Consider the following 24,898-nt stretch of genomic DNA (forward strand, 5'->3'; position numbering starts at 1 on the left):
GCCCCCTATACCATTGCTTCAGAAATCATGATGAGACAGTTCTACACCAGTAAGTAAATAACATTGAATTAAGTTATTATACTGTATCCCTCATTAAAATAGAATCCCAAACACACATCCATGTTACCCTGCAGCAAGAGGATTCCAGTATGAGTAGTTTTGAAAGGAGAAAGTACACCTGTCTCAAAATATTAAAGTGGTGTCATGTAGAAGAATTGTTCTCCCCTTTTCTGGTTAAAAAAAATAAAAATCCACTAAAACCAAAAAGAGCAAATAGAATTGACTCATTTCATACATAAGACTCAACTAGTGGGTCCCTACGGACACCTGCCTTCCTGCCAGGCATATTCGGTGGGCTATGGACATCAGCCAGTGAGTGTGACTATTAAACTGCTGGATTAAGAAAAGACTAAGAGAATGTCTACATTAGGTGACTCAAAAACTTACTAAAAAACTATTGGAGGATACATCTGCGAGCTCTCATATTCTGAGATCTTTAAGGATTTTTACTGGTCCAGGAGAGAGAGCAGCAGAAGTAATTTTATTGTCAAAGACAAGATAATCAATAATCTTGACATGCAAAATATCAACCATCTCTGTTATATTATATAGCATGGAGATCATGAGCTTGAACTATATATCCATTAAAATACTTAGAACAGTTTTGAGAAAACTGTTGGTCTTATCCTCAAGATCCTTATAAAAACAGGCCAATCCCCTATTTATCGCTCTTCAATTTTCATGATAAAATGTCAGTTTAGCTGTTTATTCATGATATTTCATGAAAATTAGCATCACTTTAAATTAATACACAATTGTAACATTCAATGCTTTGTCAGATAATTTAATTGAAAAGCATCCACCACAGTTTGACATGAAAATAGCATTTGCGGAGTTCCTATTGTGGCTCAGTGGGTTAAGAACCCAACATAGTGTCCGTGAGGATGTAGGTTCGATCCCTGGCCTCACTCAGTGGGTTAAGGTTCCAGCTTTGGCACAGGTCACAGATGTGGCTCGGATCTGGCACTGCTGTGGCTGTGGTGTAGGACTCAGCTGCAGCTCCTATTCGACTCCTAGCCCAGGAACTTCCACATGCCACAGGTGCAACCATAAAAGGAAGAAAAAAATAAATTAAAAAAAGAAAGAAAGAAAGAGGGTTTGCTGCATCTGATATTGAAGAGAAAGTCCCTGAGATCCAACTTGACTCTTTATTCCTCTCAGGACTGTAACTTCTCATTCAGTATTATACCTGCAATAAATCACCAGGAGCTTACATCTGTGGATTCTATTATCTTGATTTCCTATAGAAAATCTTTCATTGGATTAAGTTTTAATGTGACATGAAAGCCAGTGCTTCTTCATTTCACAACTTACCCTAAGGAAAAGTTCCAAGTATTTACAAGCTTTATTTAGTGATAGCTCTGTTTTGTTACAGAAGGATCCAAAGGCTTGCATAAATCATCAAAATAAAATAATATTTAAGATAAGTGGATGAAGGGAATAGGATAAAAAAGAAAGGGAAAGATGATGACTGTAGGAACAAGGCTGCTGTATCTTATATAAGGTGTTCTTTATATCCCATTCCATGTTTGCAAGATGAGAGCCAGAGATTTGGCTCTGCCTTTTTTGGCAGCTCATAACCATGAAGCAAACTCATTTAGTTACCTGATTCCCTGAAGAAAAGATTAATACATTGTTACAAAAAAAAAAAAAAAAACCACCCACACAACTATTCCTGGTAAAGAAACAGGAGAGAAATTTCTCGTATAGGTCCTCATAAAGAAAAACAGAAAATGTAATCAGCAATATCACTGGCCACATTCTTCATTTTTGGTAAGTTTTTTTATTATAGTTGATTTATAATGTTCTGTCAATTTCTGCTGTGCAGCAAAGTGACCCAATCATACATACATATATTCTTTTTCTCACATTATCCCCTATCAGATTCCATCACTAGGGACTAGATATAGTTCCTTGTGCTATACAGCAGGATCTCACTGGCCACATTTCTTTTTTGCTATTTTAGCGCCACACTCACAGCATATGGAGTTTCCCAGGCTTGAGGTTGAATCAGAGCTACATCTGTTGGCCTACTCCACAGCCAAAGCAACTCTGTATTTGAGTGGCATCTGCGACCTACACCGCAACTCATGGCAATGCTGGATCCTTAATCCACCGAGCGAGGCCAGGGATCAAACCCACATCCTCATGGATGCTAGTCAGGTTCGTTCACTGCTGAGCCACGAAGGGCACTCCTTTTTTTTTTTTTTTTTTGGCCACATTCTTAACAGGAAATGCACCAAGATATTGCAAAGGGCTGGTTCTTATTATGTCCATGAATGTGGGCCTGTTTCCAACATGAAGTTCAATAAAAGCAATTGTATGGGAAACTAAACACTTCATTATCTGAAATAGGAAAAGGGAGATGGATAAGGATGTTCACTGCAGCCTTTTTACAGCATTTGATGACTGTTAAATTGCAGCAAATCTGAAAATTGAGAATTAAAAACATCATCATAAAAATTATGTAGTAACAAGAAAAAATATACAAGGCATTTAGAGAAATAGGTGAAATACAAAATTAAGAGAATAGTATAATTGCAGACATGAGAACACATCCAGTCATTCACATGTCATGGAGCCCTTTCCTGCTGAAGGAACCCAGCCGAGTTTCCTTGTAAAAACCGTAATTGCATTAGGGCTAAGATGATTATATTTGCCAACATGATAATAGCTGTGTTAGACTGGCAGATCTGTGAGTATTTGACTGACTCTGTTTTTCCCAACCAACTGTAATAAAGGTCTAGTGAAATTAAAAGCATATATATAATGCTTCCCACTTTTTTACAGAGAAAATATAAGAATTAACCACTTAAGACAATGTCCACACATATCGCTCAAGACACTGTCTATTATGATACTTGATATTCTTTATATACAGATCCCCACGAACTCATTTCTCTTTGAACTTAGCACTTACAATCATAATGCATCTTGTCGTACATAACCCAGCAAGAAGCATGATGTGGTTCCCTTCCCTCCCTGTCGAAGAACCCCTGGCTGAACCGATTTTTAAACTGTGATAATGATCTCCATTAGAGGCTCAGCAAGATCCATTTCTTGGTTCCTTTTCATAGATTTGTCTCTTTTATGCTTGGCTTTCTTTTATAGGGCTTCAGCAGTGTAAAAACCTTCACAGAAGAAAATAAACACATTCACAAATGAAACAATGAATATTCAAATAAAATGGCTCACCTCCTAAACACAAGAAAGACTTTCTAATGAAATGAACTGCCTTTCGAATATCCATTCATGATAAAAACTCTTAACAAAATGGGTATAGAGGGAACATATCTTAACATAATCAAAGCCATTTATGAAAAACCCACAGCAAATATAATACTCAACGGAGAAAAGCTGAAAGCCTTCCCACTAAAATCTGGAACAAGACAAGGATGTCTATGCTCACCACTTTTATTCAGTGTGGTATTGGAAGTCCTAGCCACAGCAATCAGACAAACAAAAGAAATAAAAGGCATCCAAATAGGAAGAGAAGGGGCAAAAGTGTCACTGTGCACAGATGACATGATACTATATATAGAAAACCCTATAAACTGGTCAACAAATTCAGCAAGGTAGCAGAATACAAGATTAACAGAAATCAGCTGCATTTCTGTATACTAACAATGAAATATTAGAAAAGGAGTACAAAAATACAATACCTTTTAAAATTGCATCCCAAAAAATCAAATACCTGGGAATACACCTCACCAAGGAGGTGAAAGGCTTATATGCTGAGAAGTATAAAATATTAATCAAGGAAATTAAAGAGGATTAAAAGAAATGGAAAGATATTCTATGCCCCTGGGTTGGAAAAATTAGTATTGTAAAAATGGTCATACCTCCAAAGCAATCTACAGATTCAATGCAATCCCTGTCAAATTACCCATAACATTTTTCACAGAACTAGAACAAACAATCCAAAAATTTATATGGAACCACAAAAGAGCCAGAATTGCCAAAGCAAACCTGAGGAACAAAAAAAAACAAGTAGGAGGCATAACTCTCCCATATTTCAGGCAATATTACAGAGCCACAGTCATCAAGACAGTGTGGTACTGGTACCAAAACAGACATACAGACAAATGGAACAGAATAGAGAACCAGAAATAAACCCAGACACCTATGGTCAATTAATCTTCAAAAAAGGAGGCAAGGGCATAAAATAGGGAAAAAGACAGTCTTTTCAGCACGAGTACTGGGAAAACTGGACAGCTACATGTAAATCAATGAAACTGGAACACACCCTCACACCATGCACAAAAATAAACTCAAAATGGCTTAAAGACTTAAATGTAAGACAAGACACCATCAAACTCCCGGAAGAGAACGTAGACAACACATTCTCTGATATCAGTCTTACAAATGTTTTCTCAGGTCAGACTCCCAAAGCATCAGAAATAAAAGCAAAAATAAGCCAGTGGGACCTAATCAAACTAACAAGCTTTTGCACAGCAAAGGAAACCATTAAAAAAAAAAAACCAAAAAGACAACTTACAGAATGGGAGAAAATAGTTTCAAATGATGCAACTGACAAGGGCTTCATCTCTAAAATATACAAACAACTTATAAAACTCAACAGCAAAAAAGCCAACAACCCAATTGAAAAATGGGCAAACGACCTGAATAGACATTTCTCCAAGGAAGATATACAGATGGCCAACAAGCACATGAAAAAATGCTCCACATCCCTGATTATTAGAGAAATGTAAATCAAAACCACTATGAGGTACCACCTCACACCAGTCAGAATGGCCATCATTAATAAGTCCACAAATAACAAATGCTGGAGGGGGTGTGGATAAAAGGGAACCCTCCTGCACTGTTGGTGGGAATGCAAGCTGGTACAACCACTACGGAGAACAGTATGGAGGTACCTTTGAAAACTATACATAGAACTACCATATGACCCAGCAATCCCACTCTTGGGCATATACCCAGACAAAACTTTCCTTGAAAAAGACACATGCACCCACATGTTCATTGCAGCACTATTCACAATAGCCAAGACATGGAAATGCCCTAAAAGCCTATCGACAGATGATTGGATTAAGAAGATATGGTATATATACACAACGGAATATTACTCAGCTATAAAAAAGAACAAAATAATGCCATTTGCAGCAACATGAATGGAACTAGAGACTCTCATACTAAGTGAAGTAAGTCAGAAAGAGAAAGACAAATACCATATGATCTCACTTATGTCTGGAATCTAATATAAGGCACAAATGAACTTTTCCACAGAAAAGAAAATTGTGGACATGGAGAACAGACTTGTGGTTGCCAAGAGGGGAGGGAGTAGGAGGGAGTGGGAATTTGGGGTTAATAGATGCAAACTACAGCCTTTGGAATGGATTACCAAAGAGATCCTGCTGTATAGCACTGGGAACTATGTCTGATCACATGTGATGGAGCATGATAATGTGAGAAAAAAGAATGTGTACATGCATGTGTGACTGGGTCACCTTGCTGTGCAGCAGAAAATTGACAGTACACTGTAAATCAGCTATAATGGAAAAAATAAAAATAATTATTAAAAAAAAAGAAATGAAATGAAATGAACTGCCTTATCCTGGAAGACAATAAGCTGGTTCTCTGAGCTTTCTGTTCATGGGAGGTTTGATGCTCCCCCTGAGGTGGTTCATATTATAAAAAGGTTTCTCATAAAGAGGACTATTAGACTAGGCGGTTTATGCTGATTCTACTCTTCTATCAACAGAAAGACTATGTATATACATATACAGTTGATGACAAGAAATGTTAAAGATGCCTTAGTCTAAATGCCTCTTTTCCTGATAAGTCTGGAGTTTCAAAACCAACTCTAGTTGTTTGCAGGGATGGAGTCCCAGCCTTGTCATCCAGGGTCTCCTGTGATTGACAGTAGAAACAGTAGACACCTTTAAACACTTATTTCCTGCTTCCTGTTTTGTTTTTTGGGTTTTTTTTTCACATAGTAATTTACTAATATCTCAGCATAATGTTTTAGATCTTTTCAAATGCCATCTCTCCCTTCCCTGTCAAAGTCTCCCCAAACTCTCTTCCCGTGACAAAGGAGAATTGAATTCCTCTCCCCCTCTGCATCCCCATTTCAGTAATTAGCAGACATGTTAAACAGAGTGAACATGAAAGCCATGAGAAATATCTTCCTATTGAAGGAGAACCCTTGATATAAGATATGTTTCTGTTGTTTCTTCCAGACAAGTATTAGATGAAGTTTACCCAAGTCTGTTTAGAGTTGGTTTTGTTTGTCTTAGCTTATGGCACACATAGTTTAGGGCATGTTCAGGTAAGCACATAAAGACAAGTAATCCCCTAGTCACAGGCTGCACTTTGAAGGCTGGCTAACCATCTTCTTAATGACTCTTACTAGTTCAGGGGTGAACCAGGTGAACAGCTGTGGCTATTCAGCATGAGTCATCACTACCCCCCAATAAAACAGTTCAAAGCTCATGTTCCAATGCAAGATGTGCCCATACCTCCAACTTTCTGTGCAAAAAGTTGTGCTCTGTGTGCCTCAACATAAGCAAGCACTGCACTAAGTGCTTTTTTAGTGTAGCATTTTACTTAATTATAATACCAAACCTAAGCCATAGAGATATTATTTTCATCATCTTAAAGAGGAGAAACTAAAGTAGAGAGAGAGATTAAGGAATTTTCCCTTGGATACGAAGCAGGTGAAGATTCAATCTATGATTCAAAGCCAGGCAATGAGACTCCGAATCTCATACCACACTCTTAATCCCTCCACCAACTGTCTCCTTCTATTGCCAAACAGCAAGTATTTTTAGGCAACTCTCACAAGATAGTGCTCACAGCTCTGGGAGCAAGTAGGCTCACTGAGATGAGGATAATGCTGCAGAGAAGGTCTATTTCTGCAATGGACACCTTTCAAGGGAAACATAATTTGAACCTTCCTCCATCTAACACCATGATTCTGCTTTTCTTAGCCATACTAGTTGTCAGGCTTCTCTCTCCATCTGCTCTTTCCCTAATAATGCTTCTGACCTGTGCCACCCTATCAGCTCTGTTTCCCTGTCCACAGCATCACTGTCCATCTTCCACAGTCACCAGAGCTATCCTCTAAAACACACATCTGAAAATGTCATTCTCCTTTTTAAAGCTCTTCACATGCACCCCACTGCCTAACGTTCATGGACCTTAACAGAATTCTCTGCTGCGCCCAACCCTCAAGGTTCAAATGCTTATCCATCGTTCCCAGAATGCACCGTGATGTTTCCTGTTTCTGGGCACCTGCACAAACCATCTACTCCAACTAGAACCTCATTCTATTGACATGTTATAGACACATTCCCCTATTAAGGCCCAGCTCAGGCTCTCCTCCTCCGTAAGCCTTGGGACCTACGCAAGTGAGCAACTTACTTGGTCCTTCACATCTCACTGTACGTGGACTTGGGCTGTTGAAATCAGTCCACCACATTGCTCCATATATTTACACCATTTCTCTCCTCCTGGATTTTGAGCCCTTCAATAGCATTTACTCATGTGAGACATGAGGTCAGTGAATCATTCTCTCTCGGCCTTTGCCACGGCCTCCAGTAGGTGGATCATCCTTCCCCACCCCACTGACTTAGGATGCGGCTATGTGACTTGCTTTGGATGAGTACAAACACAACAGCACATCCTAGCAGAAGCCTTAAAAAGTCTGAAGAGTAAGTGCTCCCTTTCCCCCGATGCCCCTCACAGTCTTTTGCTCCCCACTAGGAGAGTACCATACCTGGGACAGTGGCTGCCCCTCTGGTCTGAGTCCCAGAATGAAAGACACACAGAGATGAACCCAGGATTACTGCCTCAGGTAGAGTCAAGTTGAGCCCAACCAAGCAACATGTCACATGAGTAAATCACTGAGATTTAGAGGCAAAAACTGATTAATAACAGACATTTTAAAGGAAGCCATGTGACTTGTGAAAGAGATTTAAAAGATGTCAAAAGATCCAGTTTTGGTGCTAGCTTACGTCTAGTTGTGTTACCTTGGATGAGCAACTGACCTTGACTAATCTTCAATTCCTTCAGTTATAAACTAAATTTTTAGAAAGTCCTTTCCAGTTCAGATGCTCTAGTTCTACTCTTCTAGCAAGGAAATAAATATAGTTATCATAACATTCAAATGAAGTAGAGAAAAATTACGACTCTGGCTTTCCAAAGGAAAAAACTAAGATACAAACTTAAACATTTAGAGGGAACCTGAACATTCTGGAGCCTCATCATTGTGACACAGGCACCTCCTGGGGAACATGGTGGGTTAGACACAGAGTTACATGCTTGACACCTAGAATTCTGCCCTGTGGGCTAGGCACCCCTCCTGTCCCAATAGCAGGTCTATTAATGTACCTAAACCTCATTTTCTGTGACCTAAATTACCAACACAAACACAGCAAAATGCTGAAGCTATGCCACCAAGCTCGAAGAGAAAAGAACAAAACCAGTGTCTTTTTTCTTCCATCCCACACAGAAATTTATCATAGACCCAGAGCCCCGTCATTATGCTGTGACACCAAGCTAGGATCATGGGACGAGCTCTCCAAAGGCTCACTACTGCTCAGGTTTGAATGCTAGTGACAAGAGCAAATATTTACATTGCTTACTTTGTGCCAGGCAGGGTTCTAAGCCCCTTTTCATTTATTAAATCATTGAATGCAAACAATACCACCAGGAGGTAGACACTATTTTTAATCTCCATTTTGCAACAGAGGAAACTGAGGCAAGAAGAGGCTAAGTGATGAGTCCAAAGCCACACTGCTACTAAGAGGAAGAAGCCAGACCCAAGCAACCAGGCTGCAGAGTTCTGCTAGGGGTCCAGTCAGAGCTGCAGCTGCCATCCTACACCATAGCCACAGCAATGCCAGATCCTTAACCCACTGAGCGAGGCCAGGATCAAATCCACGTCCTCAGGAATACTAGTTAGGTTCATTACCACTGAGTCACGACAGGAATTCCCAGAGTTTAATATTATAAATGGGAGAATCCAGCTGAAGCACTGATGACCTCATCTTCCAAACATAATTAGCATAAACTTCTGCCTCCAGATTTCTCTCACATTTCCAATGCAAGACAGCAATCCTCATTTCTACTCTAACCTATCATTATTCTATACAGAAAATCAAAGTGTTTTCCTTGATTTCAACTATTTGCTTACTCTTGTGAAAACCAGACTAATACAGTGAATAAGTAGATATCTTTCCTATTTGAGTGTGTCTTTTCTATTTAGTTGGCATCTTCCCTCCTCTGCCAACAAGAATGTATAGTTCATGAGGGCAGGAAGTCTTGTTTACCACTGTAACCCACCCTTCTGAATACTAACTGCACATGGTAGGCATTAAATAAGAATTTGATGAATGAATGAATAAGTAGCCTCATTTTGTTCAGGATTGTACACATAAGAGATATACAGAAAATAATGCTTACTAAAATTATACGAAAATAGGAATATAATTTTTGCTTTTTCTCTTCTTTTATGTTTTTGCTTCCTCCACATTTTACTTCTGGCAAAACATGTTAAAAGCATCTGCAGGTGACAAGGAGATAGCTGTGCAGAGAAAGGATTTAAGGAAAGTCCCCAATGAAACAAATACGAAAATAAATTTAGTCCCTGCCACACCCAGGCTTTTAAGACAACAGAATACTTTGTTAGATTCTAGTTCCTGTGCCAAAGTGTCTAATAACTTAATGCAAATCACATTTCTAAAATGCATTAGAAATGACTTCATGATTGATGCAATGCTGACAAATAGTTATAAAGTAGCTAACATGCACATATCATTTTAAATTCATGGTTTAAAGTTAGAGCTACTCATTTATTAAATTTGATTGTATTTATTTCATTCACCTTTTACATCATGAACACATCTTATGTAACCATAAAGAAACCAGATATTTGTCTCACTAAGAAAATGTAAACCTTGATCAATTTTTGACATTAACAAAGTAAAATTACTGCCAGTGTGTTTTTCTTTATAGCACAAGTTGCTAGAGATATTTTAAAATTATAAACTTTTTTCAACTAAAATCAGATATTTTTCCCCTTCCTATAAATTAATGGGTCGTGAAAACAAAAAGCTAAATAAAACAACCCCCCCCCCCATGGTTTCCATAATGGCATGCTATTTCTTGACTTGCCACTAGAGGGACCGCATGTTTGACTGAAAGCCCTCAATGGCTGCAGTTGTAGAGTGGAGAGCAGAAACCAGAAGACAGCATGATGTTTTGGTTTTAAAATAAGGTACACGTATAGCATTCAACATTATAAACAATGCCCCCCGTTTATATAAACACCATGTGAAATATTCTGGTGAGGCTTAATTTTACAGTATTTTTTTTTTGTATCACATTTTTGCCACTTAGAGTAACAAAAAGAAATTGCTTAGATATTTTAAGGATCAGGTAACATTAAAATATAAATATTTCTTTGGATACTATTTCTATGAAGTATAAACTGGACTAAATTGCTCAAGGCTCCTGCAAAGGAGGAGGATTTGGAAGGGATGCGGGTCTCTGACTTTCAGTTCCAGAGCCAAGATGTCTTAGTTTCCCATTCAATCCAAAACTTCACAATGCCTCCAATGTTCTTCCTATCTCTGCCTTCTTCTGTCTTTCACGGATCAGCTCTTCCTCCTTACCCCTCTTCCCAGTTTGAGATCATAGAGTTTTATATTATCAGAGCCCAAGATCCAGACAGAATTTTGTTTAAATCTCGGATCTGGCAATGTCAAGTTATCCAAAAATATAACCCATATTGAATTTATCATGATGACATTTATAACATATGCAATCAAGAATAGAACCTTGTAAGTTATTCAAGCATATTAGTGGCAATGAATGAACAATTTACAGATCTCCACCTTATTTTTTAAAGGGTTCAAAAATGCATCACAGAAAATTATTCATTTTTAATCCAAGGAGTATCACCTGATTTTTTTCAAAGTAAGAAGATTCTTAAGAATGAAAATTATTTGAACAGAAAACTATAAGTATTATGCACACTATTTTCCATTTACTTTTACTCACTATTTGGGATAATATTGACTGTTATCCCATTTCCCTCTAATGCCTTCCTTTATTTGTCCCTTTCAGAAAATCATTGTTCTCTCTTCTGGATTCTTAAAGCACTTTGCACATAATAAGGGCTTTATATGCATAATAATCAAATAATTGTTATAGTGTGAGCTGTTCAGTGTTTACAGAATTGTACCATATAGCAAACACAAATGAAAGTTCTGTGATGAATGGGTGAATGAATGAATCAGTTAATAAATGAAAGATCAAAAAATAATTCAAAATATTCCTCCCAGTATTTTGGAAAATTGCTTTTTTATATACAAAAACCAAATGCAATGCATAATACTTTATTGTATCAAAAAGCAAATAAATAAAGAATTACCATGGACATTTGGAGAGATTTGAGTGAGCACTCTATGATAAATAACATTATTGCATTAGTGTGAAATCTGGTATAAATAACGGTATTGTAATAATGTAGGGTCCTTATTCCTGGGACATATATAGTAATACTAAAGTTTTTAACAGTGAAGTGACATCATATCTGCATTTACATATAAATTATGTATATGAGACATATATAGATATGTGGTGATGGAGAGAGAAAGGAAATGTAAAGTGTTGACAGTTGAATTAGGTGAAGGTAGTTATCTTTTCAACTTTATCAGTAAAGAGAGGGGAAACAAAAAAAGACTATATGTTTATACTGAGTTTGCTTTTTAATGGTGTGGCGAATTCTGAGACCATTCAGTTTTCATTCTTTTGCATTTACTTTTTTTCCTGGATATTCACAGAATTTTTCCTTTATCCTAGTTAATATTGTATTTCATTCATTTTACTTGGAACAAATAGAAGTCCTTTTAATCTACAAGGAAAGATTTTTTTTTTTTTTAGCTGAGGGAAGTGTTCTTCTACAACATATTTAACTGTTGCTTGCATTTAATTATTCTAATAAATTTCAAACAAATGTCTCCTGATGGTGCATTATCTGCCCTCACATACTTTCACCTATTTTTCTTCTCTCTCCAGCGAGCTTCCAAGTCTACTCTTTACATCCCTAGAGTGACAATTTTTCTATCTCCCATATATTGCCTTTTCATGCTGCTGCTTATATTTGTTTTCTTGGAATTTGTGTTTTGTTCTATAACACTTCAAATCAAATGTGTTCAACTTTTTTCTTCTGTGCCTTTTACTGACTCTCTCAAAAGCATGAGTTTTCATCTTCAAATTATTGTTTATCATCTATTATACTATTATTTTCCCAAACCACTTTATAGAAAAAGAAATGATTCAAGTAATTTAGAAAACTCTGAGTTGAAAAGCTAAGTTTCTTTGCTCTAGGACTTCTGAGATATCATTATGTTTTTGCTAAGTCAGAGCAGAAAGGATGTAATATGAAGTCTTTTTCAAATGCATTGAACTCCTGAACCCTTGGTTCTATGGAATGCTTCTGCCTTATCGAAGATTTCATGTTCTAGACCATAAGTTGGAAAATTTTGTTATTGAGCATCCAGAGTCTCATGACTTTTTTCTTTTATTATACTCATCCTTGAATGAAAGGAAATTTGATGTTCAAGAAAAAAAATCACATGTACCTGGCCTTTCCATGCACTTCAATGAGGGTACATATCTCTTTTTTAGCACATGCACGGCAGGGCTGCTAATGCACCAAGCCTCTAAACATACTGCCAAAGTCTGGCGAGTGCTCAGCCCCTGTGGCTTTGCCAGAGGAAAGGTGGACCTTCTCCTACTCACCTAGCATGCCCGCTGACAGTAGGAAACAGAATTAAGTCCTCAGTCATTGTTATGGACTGAACGTCTGTATTCTCCCTCACATTCCTATGATGAAGCCAGAAACCACCATGGGATGCTATTAAGAGGTGGGCCTTTGGGAGGTACTTAGGCTTTGATGAGGTCACAAGGGTGAAGTCCTCATGATAGGAATGGTACCCAACCCACTATAAGAAGAGGAAGAGACCAGAGCTCTCTCTATCACATGAGGACACATCAAGGAGGCACGTGGGGAAGAGAACCCTCTCCAGATATCAAGTCGGCTGGCACCTTGATCTTGGACTTCCCAGACTCCAGAATCATGAGAAATAAATGTTGTTTAAGCCACCCAGCCTGTGGTATTTCATTACAGCAGCCCAAAGTAACTAAGATAGTAATGCTGAGTTGGTTTAATCAGAGGAAGGTAGGAAAAAACACAATTGCAAGAAAACAAAGTTCTTATCTCCTTCTTTCTATCCTGTTAAGTTCACCTAGTTTGCGACACACCATCATCACCTGTCAACTTCCACCCTCATAACATTTACTCTGCTGGAAGCTGCTGTCTCACTTGGATGTAGAAAAGAAGGGGATCATACGCGGATGCCCAAGGAAGACCCAAATCACTAAGTTGGTTCTACACAGGAGGGCAGTGGCTGCCTGGTTTCCTGGTATCCATCTGAGCAGGAGTCAAAGCCACCTCCCACCTTCTTTATGACCAGCCCCGACCTGATGCCAAAGTCAAAGTCTACACCAGCCACCCATGTGTCAATTCACCTACATTCACACTGAAGTTGGGAGGATACTTACCTAGAGTCTAACAAATCATTCATTAATTGATAGATTCTGTTGACAGGGCTACTCTGTTTCTGTATCTCTTAGTTTGTTTTGTTTGTTTGTTTGATCTTTTTCTCTTTTTAGGGCTGCACCCACGGCATGTGGAGGTTCCCAGTCTAGGGGTCGAATCAGAGCTCCAGCTACCGGCCTATACCACAGCCACAGCAACTTGGGATCGGAGCCAAATCTGCAACCTACACCACAGCTCACAGCAACGCCAGATCCTTAACCCACTGAGCGAGGCCAGGGATCAAACCCACATTCCCATGGATACTAGTCAGATTTGTTAACCACTGAGCCACAAACTCTTAAGTACATTCTTAAATGGAATGTAGGAGGATGCTAACTCAAATGATTGTTTGCCTGCCACCATCTTCATCTAGGAGGACCACAGGGAACAAAATGTAAATAAAGGATCAATTTAATTCCACAGCTAAGAAAATGAAAAGCAAATAACGGAATGGAATATGTCATGAATTGCAAAAAGGTAGCAGTTTCATCAACCGCCACATAAATTATCAACTTTCCTCTTATTTATTCAATATCTGGAATCGATTATTATAAAGGTATATTCAAAGGCCAATAACATGCATCCTTAATTTGTTACACTTTCTTCCAAATAGCTCAGACTAACTGATTCCAAAAAAAAAAAGATTTTTTTCATAAACAAAATAAAGTAAGCCAAACCAGAAGAGAAAAGTTAGCTGAGTCAATATGTGGTGTTCATGGACGAGCAAAAAAAGGAAAAAGAAGAAAAAAAAAAAGAATGCAAGCCCCCTAAACAACACTGCAACTTCAAGAAATGCTAGTCATGGGCGGACAAGATAGAAGATTTCTCCATGACCCAGTGCCCTAGAGTAACAAGTTCTTTACCTGCGCATCTTTGTATGCATGCGTGTATATAGACACAAACACAGCTATAGACACTATATTAATTTAACTTTATAGAGTATTTAAAACATCTGAAATATAATCTATCAATAGTAACATTATAAAAAAGCCAGCATATACTATAACTCACCCAAAAAAGCCACTTGCTATTATAGGCAATGATATTTGCAATTAAGTTAAACACGACTAAATTATGACTTTAATTAAAAGGCATTTTCTAAGATGGCACCAACATGTTTAAAATTTAATACATTTTATATGAGATACTGGAGTTATTAACATAAAAATTTCTTTCTGCAGCATGGGCACTTTTTAAAAAGCAAAACAGCTTTAACCAATATCAAAATGCTCCCAGAATCCATAGATGTTTCATTGCATAATAAATTCATGGAGCAGTTTCTTCCAACCCTTTAATACTTACCCTTCCTTGGTATGTATAATTGTATTTATGTTCATGGTTAGTAGTAATGGAATTCCTGACACACTCTTGTGGCCACTATGTTCACATTAATTTTAAATGGAGAATAAATGGAGGCCCAGGGGACTGATAATGAAACACACAGCTTTTTGCCATTGGTCAGCATCAGATCGGAATGAATCAGCATGTCTTAAAAACTCTCAGCAGTTGGTATAAAGTGAGTTGGGTCTGAACCCTGTGCCAGGCAGAGGGATAAAGAGCCACACTCCAAGTTCAATTTTGTCTCCTCCTGGAGTTCTCCAGTAGCTCAGTGGGTTAAGAATCTGGCACTGTCACTGCTGTGGCTCTGATTTCTGCTGTGATGTAAATTTGATCCCTAGCCTGTGTTGATCCCTGGCCTGTGAACTTCTGCATGCCTTGGACATCCCCCCCCCAAATGTAAGACACCCAATTTTGACATCTCTACATAAGTCTTATTACCAGAAACAACTAACCTGACAAGGTGACAAACTGTCTTTCTAAAACAAGTCTGAAACACAGAAAATAGGATTATTTGTGATCTTACATGGTCCAGACATTAGAGGTTTAAGAAAGAAACCATGGCCTCACTTAGCTTTGCTCCTGGTAGGCAAACAGGGTAAAGATATGAGTGTTTGGCAATCTATAGTCTTTACAAATAGTTCTTGAAACTATGGATATAGAGAAGAAATAAGAAATATAAGGAATACAAGTAGGATTCTTCTTCTCAAGGAGTGTATAACCTAGCTTGCAAAGCACATTTGTACCTACTAAAGTGTTACTCCTAAATATAAACGATTCTTTGATTATGAAAGTTCAACATGAAAGATACACACAAGGTCAATATGAAAGTGTACACATCTTCCTTAACAAAGCTGCTCTTGTTCTCATTACTCATTGAATTGCCTTTGGAATTAATTTATAAGGCATGCAGAAATATTTACCAAGTTATAAGCCTCATGGTATCACTCAGGTTAATCATCCATATTATTCAAAAAGTTGCTTCAGATAATTCTAGCCACTTCCAAGTATCAAAGTTGGCCTTAATAAATACATAATTGCCCCCGCTAAGGCCTTAGCATAAAGTGATATCTGTTCTATTAAGATGGTTCTACCATTTGTACAATCCTTTGAACAGCAGCAATCTATTCCTCTGAAGGATAAAACATTTCTTTGGTTCTAAAAGTTTTAGTATATTTATTTCAAAATTAAATTATGTTGCTACTGAGACCTATCGTATATTCTCAAGAAAGGACTTCATAGCCATCACAAAGTACTGTTTTGAAAATCTTGCATATTCCATGCTCCCATATTCATTTGTGTTCACCATATTGGAAATGTACCATAGTGAGTGAAACAAAGCAGGACCCTATGGTTCTTCCCTCACCCATGTCCTCCACCTGACTTTTGTCTATAGAAAAACTTTTGTCAAAGAATGTTTCCCCAGAGAAGTGGGAAAATGCAGAAGCAAAGGAAAACAATCCAACAAGACCAAATAATAATAGTTGAGTCATTGAGCAAAGTCAAGGGTCTTTAGTTCCTCCTCAATGGCTATAGGTAACATTCTGAGTAGTATCCTAAGAGCTGTCTTGTGGAGACTTGAAACCCCCTCCAGGTGGAAGAAGTTAACTACATGGCAACCAGACTGTAGCCATGACATAAGCCACCCCAATTCTGAGAAATGGCCTCAAAAAAATGGGAATAAACTGACCCTGAAATTGAAAATTAACTGTACTTAAAACAATCAAAGTGATGCTGATCAGGCCACTGATAACGACTTTCAAGAGGACTGACAGAGCTGACTGCACTGTTTCTGCATGTAGCCCCCTCCTTCTACCTACACACCCCCTGAAACACTCTTTTAAAGTTCTTGCCCACTGGTTGTTCACTCCTCACCCTAACCCACCCTTCCTCCCCCGCCCCAGTTGCTGACCTCCAAAATAAAGCAAACTTTCCTTCCCACCAACATTGCCTCTTTCTTGGCTTTAGATTGGCAAGCAATCAGACCTCACTTTCGATAGCAAGAGTTCAAAATTAGCACACATGTCAAAAAAGAGATAATGGCCACTTGTATGTCCTCCTGCAAGTGCTTCAAACACCTCTGAGCTTATTTACTTTGGTCCCTTCCCCTCTGTCCCTGGAAGTATCTCTTCCTTAGCAATGCCTGTCGCCAACAGGACCTTGGCGACAGGCATTGATAAACCAAATCACTCAAGTCAGAGATCCGAGCCATCCTAGATGCTGCATCTTCCCTTATTTTATCCCACTTCTGAGCAGCCACAAATCCCTGTTGGTTCTATCTTCTAAATATTTCTCACCTCCCTGCCCTTATGTCTATTTGCCAAACCTCTGTGCTGGTTGAGGCTTCCACTGCAGAGAAAAACAGACCTCACTAGTAAAGAATCCCGGGAGCTCTTTCTAGACTACCTGGCAAGGGGCCCCCTGGGTTTGGTTCACCATTGCCCCCTATGCCTACCAAGAAGGGCTGCAGCTGAACTCACTTTTGGTTTCCTCTAGTTTCCTCTTCCCCTAAAGAGGAGCTGCAGTTTAGGGGTGGCAGGGGCGGGGGGGGCGCAGGTGCGTGCCCAACCCTGAGGTGCTGGGCTCTCCAAACCACCCTGCAAACAGTTGGTAGCCAGACTCAGGCTGCTTAGTCTGCTACTGAGAAGAGCAGCAGACTGCTACCAAAGCAAAGACTGCTACCCCAAATCCTAAGGCCACTCCCACATTTGCCCCATAAGAAAGGGAGAGAAGAATTCCTACTGTGGCACAACAGGATCAGCATCCTCTTGGAAACACTGGGATGTTGGTTCGAGTCCCTAGCCCCGCACAGTGGGTTGGGGACTCCTTGTTGCCATAGCTGTGTCTTGGGTTGCAGGCCCTGGCCTGGGAACTCCATGTGCCATGGAGCAAAAGGAAGGAAGGAAAAAGGAAGGAAAGAAAAAGAAGAAAGGAGTGAAGCAGGGGGTCCTGTTGCTTCTAGAACCAGCAGAGCCCTAGCACAGGCAGGTGAGTGCTATCCCCGTGAGCCCCACTCCACAGAACTGCTGACAAACTCTGCTGTCTCTCACCTGTAATTTCAGGCTGCAGCACGTAACGCCTCTGTATCTGTCCCTGTCACTCCTCCTCAGACTGGCATCTATACATCTCTTATCCGTTCTCCACACTGCCATCAAAGGTCAGAAAAGGTCATTTTCTGCCTCAAACTCCCTTTTTTAATGGACCTATAGGATACAGTCCAAATTCCCCAGCATGGGATACAAGGCACCGAACAGTCTAGCTCCAACTTCCCTTCCCAGGCTCATTGTGGGTCAATCCTCTTCACCTCTATCCCTGAACCCGACCCACACACACATACACACACACCTACACTTCACAAAACACCAGACACACTCACAACTCTGTGCCCTTGCCTTGCAGGAATTATTGTTCCCACATGGCTACATTGTGACACAAACTCAACACAAGTCCTGCCTCCTCCATGAAACCTTCCTGATACCCCCGCCCCAGTGACTCGACCCCCACTCTGGTGACTCGGCCCCTGCCGGCTCTGGTCTCACAACAAGACAGTCTCCCCGGGAGACTGGGCCAGGACTGTGCCTTGCTCACCTTGCTGCCCTTGACCTAGCAGAGCCTGGCACAGAGTAGGCACTCAAATGTTTGTTCAAGAAATAAACAGCTGCATAAATAAGTGGTGTCAGCTATGAGATGAATCACCCTGACTACAATGATGGGCTTTTTCGCCTCATGTCCTCAGTGTAGTCATTTTTCAACTATCTTCAGTCTTTTATCATTTGCTCTTTTTTTTTTTTTTCTTTTTTGCAGCATATGGAAGTTCACAGGCTAGGGGTTGAATCAGAGCTGTAGCTGAGGGCCAATGCCACAGCCACAGCAATGCTGGAACCAAGCCAGATCTGTGACCTATGCCACAGCTTGTGGCAACACCAAATCCTTAACCCACTGAGCAAGGCCAGGGATCAAACCCACATCCTCACAAAGACAGTGTCGGGGCCTTAACCCACTGAGCCACAACAGGAACTCCTGATCATTTGCTCTTCAAAATGTTTTGCTGAGGATGAATCTGGAATTCCCTCTACGACTCTGGAGATTGTTATATATAGAGCTGCCTAAAGTAAAATCACAATGTTCAATGCAGAATCTCTTCTGAAAAAACTCCCCTGAAACTCACTTTTAGCCCTCAAGGTGTATTTTCCTTAAGGTACACTTTAAGCAATAATATAAATGTTTATGGGACACTAAACATGAAATTAATATCAATGGCAACAACAAAAATTTTCTTTAAAGTCATTGATCGAAATCCAGAAATAGCCAAACCAGTTGACATCCCATCAGAATTTTATGTTTTTCATCAGAAAAACAAGTCTCTACCCATGACAAATAAGCGTAGGGCCACAAAAACTACCTGTCACGCATCTAATGAAGACAGATCCTCTGGCTACCACATATAGCATGTAATATCCAAAAGCACTGCTGTAATTCACAGCTAATTAGTGTCTTGCCGTTATGAGAGGTGTCATGGCCCTAACTCTCTCTCCAGATCTACTCAGACCTCACAAGAGCTGACAGCCCTGCAAGGATCACAACAAGCCAATTAGCATCCACCCCAACCACAGGCTGCTGCTTTGCTGAGCCCACCCTGGCATCAATAAATCACGCTTCCTCAGGAATGCTTCCCTGACGACTGCAAGCCATTGCTGCCTGAGGAATAGAGACAACACTTCTCAGGAAACTCATGTGGCAGAGAGAGAGAGAGAAGAGAGATCACTCGCCTCCCTTTGGCAGAGCAACAGTCAGCAAAACTGAAGACCATCAATTCAGGCTGATTAGAGAACAACCGTACTAAGAAATAAATCCATTAGTGGTATACCTGAAGCTCCTTAGTGGTAGTCAACAGTCAGCAACTGGGTTGTTCGTTTGTTTGTTTGAATGGAGAAATATTGAAGACCCTTTTCTTTCCATTTTTCTCCTACACATCCATCCTTCTGGTAAATAAGAAATTTTTCTTCTCAGGAGAACGTAACAGTCTGCATTTACCTGGTCCTCCAGTGAACACACAGCCATCCGATAATTTGTTTGAAAGACTCTAAATGCGTTGGGTTCATTGAAAAAGAATCTATAGCGACATGTGGGTCTCCAAGTAGCACCTACAAAGCTTCCTAAATCCATAAAAAAGCTCTAGAGTATTCTCAGCTCATAACAGCGAATATCCTTGTAATTCTCTTCTAAGCCTGTAAAGCTGTTTTGTTGCATAATGTTCTACTTAGAAAGTGTTCAGAATAGTTACTGTAGCCTGGGAATTATTCAAAGATATGACTCGGGTAATTCTACTTTTAGCTTGTTTTCCTCCTGGAATTATTCTTCTGTATTGTTAATGCTAGTATCTAAAACATTTAATCTAGCATTTGACTAACTAGTGAGTACCTAATGTTATGTATAAATATCGGTGAAGGCAAATAAACAAATGTGGGTGCATTTAAACAAAGAGTTCTCGTACGTGCCTTCTTATCATTAAGCATATCAATATCCAAAAGCTTCACTTCTCTTCCTCTGCATGTAATATTCTTAGGAAAATCTTCAAATATTTATCTATAAGGATATCTACCACATTATATTTTATAACAGAAAATTTGCTAAAAAGAGTGAAAATGTACAAAATATGAAATAGGTTAATAATGATACACCCATACAATGGAGAGTTATGTGTCTTCTAAAATAATGATGTAGAAGTACATTAAAGGACATGCAAAGACGTTCACAGGATACTAAAAGACAGAATAAGAAAAGTGGAGTCCAGAGGGGAGTTCCCATCATGGTGCAGCAGAAACGAATCCAACTAGGAACCATGAGGTTGTGGGTTCGATCCCTGGCCTTATTTAGTGGGTTAAGGATACATCATTGCTGTGAGCTGTGGTGTAGGTTGGAGACGTAGTTCAGATCCTGCGTTGCTGTGGCTGTCATGTAGGCCCGCAGCTACAGCTCCGATTTGACCCCTAGCCTAGGAACCTCCATATGCTGCAGGTATGGCCCTAAAAGGCAAAAAAAAAAAAAAAAAATAGAGCCGAGATATATATACACACACACACACACGTGTATGTGTGTATGCATGTGAATACATTTATATGTGTGTGTATATATACACACATATATAGTAATACATATATTTAATTTATAAGATGATGTCAACTTTCTTTTCTATGTGTGTTTGTTTAAATAAATATATGTAATAGGTTAAGCATAGAACAAACTTGCCAGGAAAGGTATTTCAATATTAAAAGTGTGTCTTCAAAAAGTGACTTCCCAAGTCATTCTTCTTTGAGCTTTTCTGTTTATATAAAAATGTTGATTACCTTCCTATCAGAAAAAAGTTATTATGCATAAAAAAATATTCACACATGTCACCTGCATATGCACCCGTGTGAAGTCACAGCCTGGGGGGGTCATCAGTTCAGAGCAGCTGATGCCCATCCTCTATCAGTCATTAAGTATTTTGATTATCACCCTGAGTATAAATAAGAAAGGTCAGGGCTCATCATCTTGAGCACATTTCAAGAATGATAAATGGAACGGCATTTTCTAACTGGGTAGGAATGGAGTTGAAGCCAAATGGTTCTTGAATACTGTGTTGACTTAGTGCCAGAATAACTAGGAGCTGAAAGATAAACCCTCTGAAAACCTGCCTCAACACCACTGCCCTTAATTCTTTCCAGCTCCAATCCATCTTCCCTAATATTTGGGACCACTAAGTATGAGGAAGGAAAATGGTACCAAATTCAGTCTGAGTTCAGGCCAGGCCAAAGTTTCTGGTACATGTGGGCTCAGGACCACGCTTTGACATGATGCCATTGAGCCAGGCAGATGCAATGAGGCACAGGGCATGATGTGTAATCAATGTTTATTCCAGGGATAAAGGAGGCAAAACTCTTCCCCTGAGAAGTTTACATCTGGTTGGAGAAACAGGGCACATGCTTTAAAGGGGACAATAACACCAGTGATGAGCCTGGACAATATAAAGACCAGAGCAAGACCAAGGAGAAGGTCTCACATGAGAGATGGACAGGACTGGAGTCTAAGAAAGGGTATTCTGCAACATTGCAGCATGCACCAAGAAACAGATTCTCCAAAGCAGAGTCATGCATAGAACCACCTGTGACTCTCAAAGGTAATTCTCAGGTCCCCTGTCCTTCTTTCGTAGGGTATCATAAGTATGTACCTGACCCTCAGCTAGAAAACTACACTTGACCAAATGTTACATCTCATGGATTAATTAAGCACATTTGCATTCAGCATTTCAATTCATTTTCTATTTACCAGGTGAAGACAAATTAAATTTTTAAAAAAGTATTATAGCAAGATCGATTTTGACAGCAGCTTAGATTTTGCTTCTTGCTTTTCACTTCCCTAGAAGGACAGACTCCTAGACAATGCAAAGGTGAGAAAACACGGGCAGATCCATATATTTTTCATTTCATATCTAGAGTGCATGTGTTTGAAACTATTTATAGATATTTCTAGCCATAGAATGAAGTTTTTTGCTAATTTTATATTACTCTTGGGCAGCTCAGTAGACTTAATTTTGGTACTATTGTGAGGATAACAAAAAAGGCAAATTTAAAATTCGTATGTCCATGTTCCCCCAGTAGGTTCATGACTACAGACTCTCAAATTCATACTTAAATCACACCAAACAATGCCCATACCTGAAAGGGAGAAATCGCCTTTCTGACTTTCACTTTCTCTGATTAGAAAAGCACCCTCTTGATTTTCTGGATATAATAGTTGTTTTTCTGCATCTGCTCTCTTGATTGCTCCAAAGAACCACCTGTAAAGAGAGAGATACAAACTTTAATTAACAAGTCAACGTTTTTTTTTTTTTTTTTTTTTTTTTTTTTTAAGGAGAAAGAAGTTTGGCCAGAAAGGATTCCAGGACCGGAAAAGTTTGATAGTCCTTAGTGACAGGATAACAGGTATGAATGGTAGTTTTTGATACTTGCTAGGATTTTTCTGGATGTCTGCAACACTCCAGGAGTCTTAAATATATTGCAAAATAGGAATTTGGCTGATGCCCGCTGCCACATCCCTTCTCACTCCCGCATTCTCTCTGGGAAATCCTGTGTTCTCCTTTTGTCAAATCCAAGGCTTCCGGGCTGGGCATAGCACCACAGGGTGAGTCTTCTGTGTTCCATGCTTTAAAACTACTTGCCATCAGACTGTCTGCTGCCTCCCTAGCACCTTCTAAGTGTTAGGGAGCAAATATTCCAATCCAGGGATTCATATATTTCACATCAAATTGTGAATGACTACAGGGAATTCTGATTGTGGCTCCATGGGTTAAGGATCTGACTAGGATCCAGAGGATGCGGGTTCGATCCCTGGCCTCGCTCAGTGGGTTAAGGATCCAGTGCTGCCATGAGCTGTGGCATCAGTCACAGATGTGGGTTAAGGATCCCGCATTGCTGTGGCAGTGGTGTAGGCCAGCAGCTGCAGCTCCAATTCAACCCCTAGCCTGGGAACTTCCATACGCTGCAGGTGTGGCTGTAAAAAAGGAAAGAAAAAAAACAGTGTGAACGTGACTACAAATGCAGTTCTCTGGGCCTCAATTCCCATCTTTCCCCACCTCTATCCCTATCCAGTCCCCTCCCCACTCCCAGATGATTGTGTATGTTTAGAAGGAAATTTTCATCACTGGAGAGATTATGTGAAAAAAGGATGCTTCTGCCCGGGATGTATCTTCTTAGTGTTCCCTCCACTTCCTATCTTCACACATTATCCTTAACATTCCAGAACTCTACAAGTCAGTTAACATGAATATGGCCAACTCCAACAAAGAAGTATGGATTTTAATATCAAAGCCAGTCTGGAACAAATATCAGACACTAATGTGATAATCAGAGGAAACTGAGGCAGCCAGATTTTCACTAAAAAGACCTTTCACCAGAGGGTCATAAGGTTGATCTTCACCCTTAAAGGTTTTAGGTAAAACATTTCTCTTTCAGATATCAACTTTAAGAATGTAAATACTCGGGAGTTCCCTTGTAGTGCAGCAGAAATGAATCCAACTAGGAACCATGAGGTTGTGGGTTCGATCCCTGGCCTGGCTCAGTGGGTTGAGGATCCAGCATTGCCGTGAGCTGTGGTGTAGGTCACAGACGTGGCTGGGATCTGGCTTTGCTGTGGCTGTGGTGTAGGCCAACAGCTACAGCACCGATTAGACCCCTAGCCTGGGAACCTCCACATGCCTCAGATGCAGCCGAGAGAGAGAGACAGAGAGAGAGAGAGGAGAGAGAGAGAGAGAGAGAGAGGAGAGGGAGAGGGAGAGAGAGAGGGAGAGAGATGAGAGAGAGAGAGAAGAGAGAGAGAGAGAAAGAACAAAGAGAAGAAGAAAGAAGAAAGAAGAAAGAAAGAAAGAAAGAAAGAAAGAAAGAAAGAAAGAAAGAAAGAAAGAAAGAAAGAAAGAAAGAAAGAAAGAAAGAAAGAAAGAAAGAAAGAAGGGAGGGAGGGAGGAAAGAAAGAGAGAAAGAAAGAAAATAAGATGTAAATACTCAAAGAGAAGAAATGTAGGTTTGAGAGAAGATATATAGGCCAGGTGAAGAACTGCAGGCTAGGAAAGGCCATCCAACATTGGCTCCAAAAAAATAAAAAAAATTTAAAAAAAGTTTTTTAATTGGTTCCAATTAGTTTGACAGGGGGTAGGAATTGGGGAGTATGAATTCAGTAAGGGTGACACAGTTGGAAGGAAGATGGGGAAGAAATTGAAAAGAGATATTGAAAAGAAATTGAAAAGAAAATATAAAAAGTGCACTAGTGACTGCCACACTGATTCAATATCAGGGCCAAATTGATGCCCATAGACCATTGTTTATCCAACCGAAA

At 39.5% G+C, this 24,898-nt stretch overlaps 1 protein-coding gene across 1 annotated transcript in view; it reads right to left on the minus strand.

The window, feature by feature from the left end:
• FRK (fyn related Src family tyrosine kinase) overlaps window positions 1-24,898 on the minus strand; it is a 108,020-nt gene that overhangs the window by 35,631 nt on the left and 47,491 nt on the right. The window contains exon 2 of the mRNA XM_047763024.1: window positions 22,726-22,847. Coding sequence (XP_047618980.1) covers window positions 22,726-22,847 — 122 coding nt within the window. The remainder of the gene's footprint in view (window positions 1-22,725; window positions 22,848-24,898) is intronic.

Source organism: Phacochoerus africanus, chromosome 2 (assembly GCF_016906955.1).
Source record: "Phacochoerus africanus isolate WHEZ1 chromosome 2, ROS_Pafr_v1, whole genome shotgun sequence".
Lineage (NCBI taxonomy): Eukaryota > Metazoa > Chordata > Mammalia > Artiodactyla > Suidae > Phacochoerus > Phacochoerus africanus.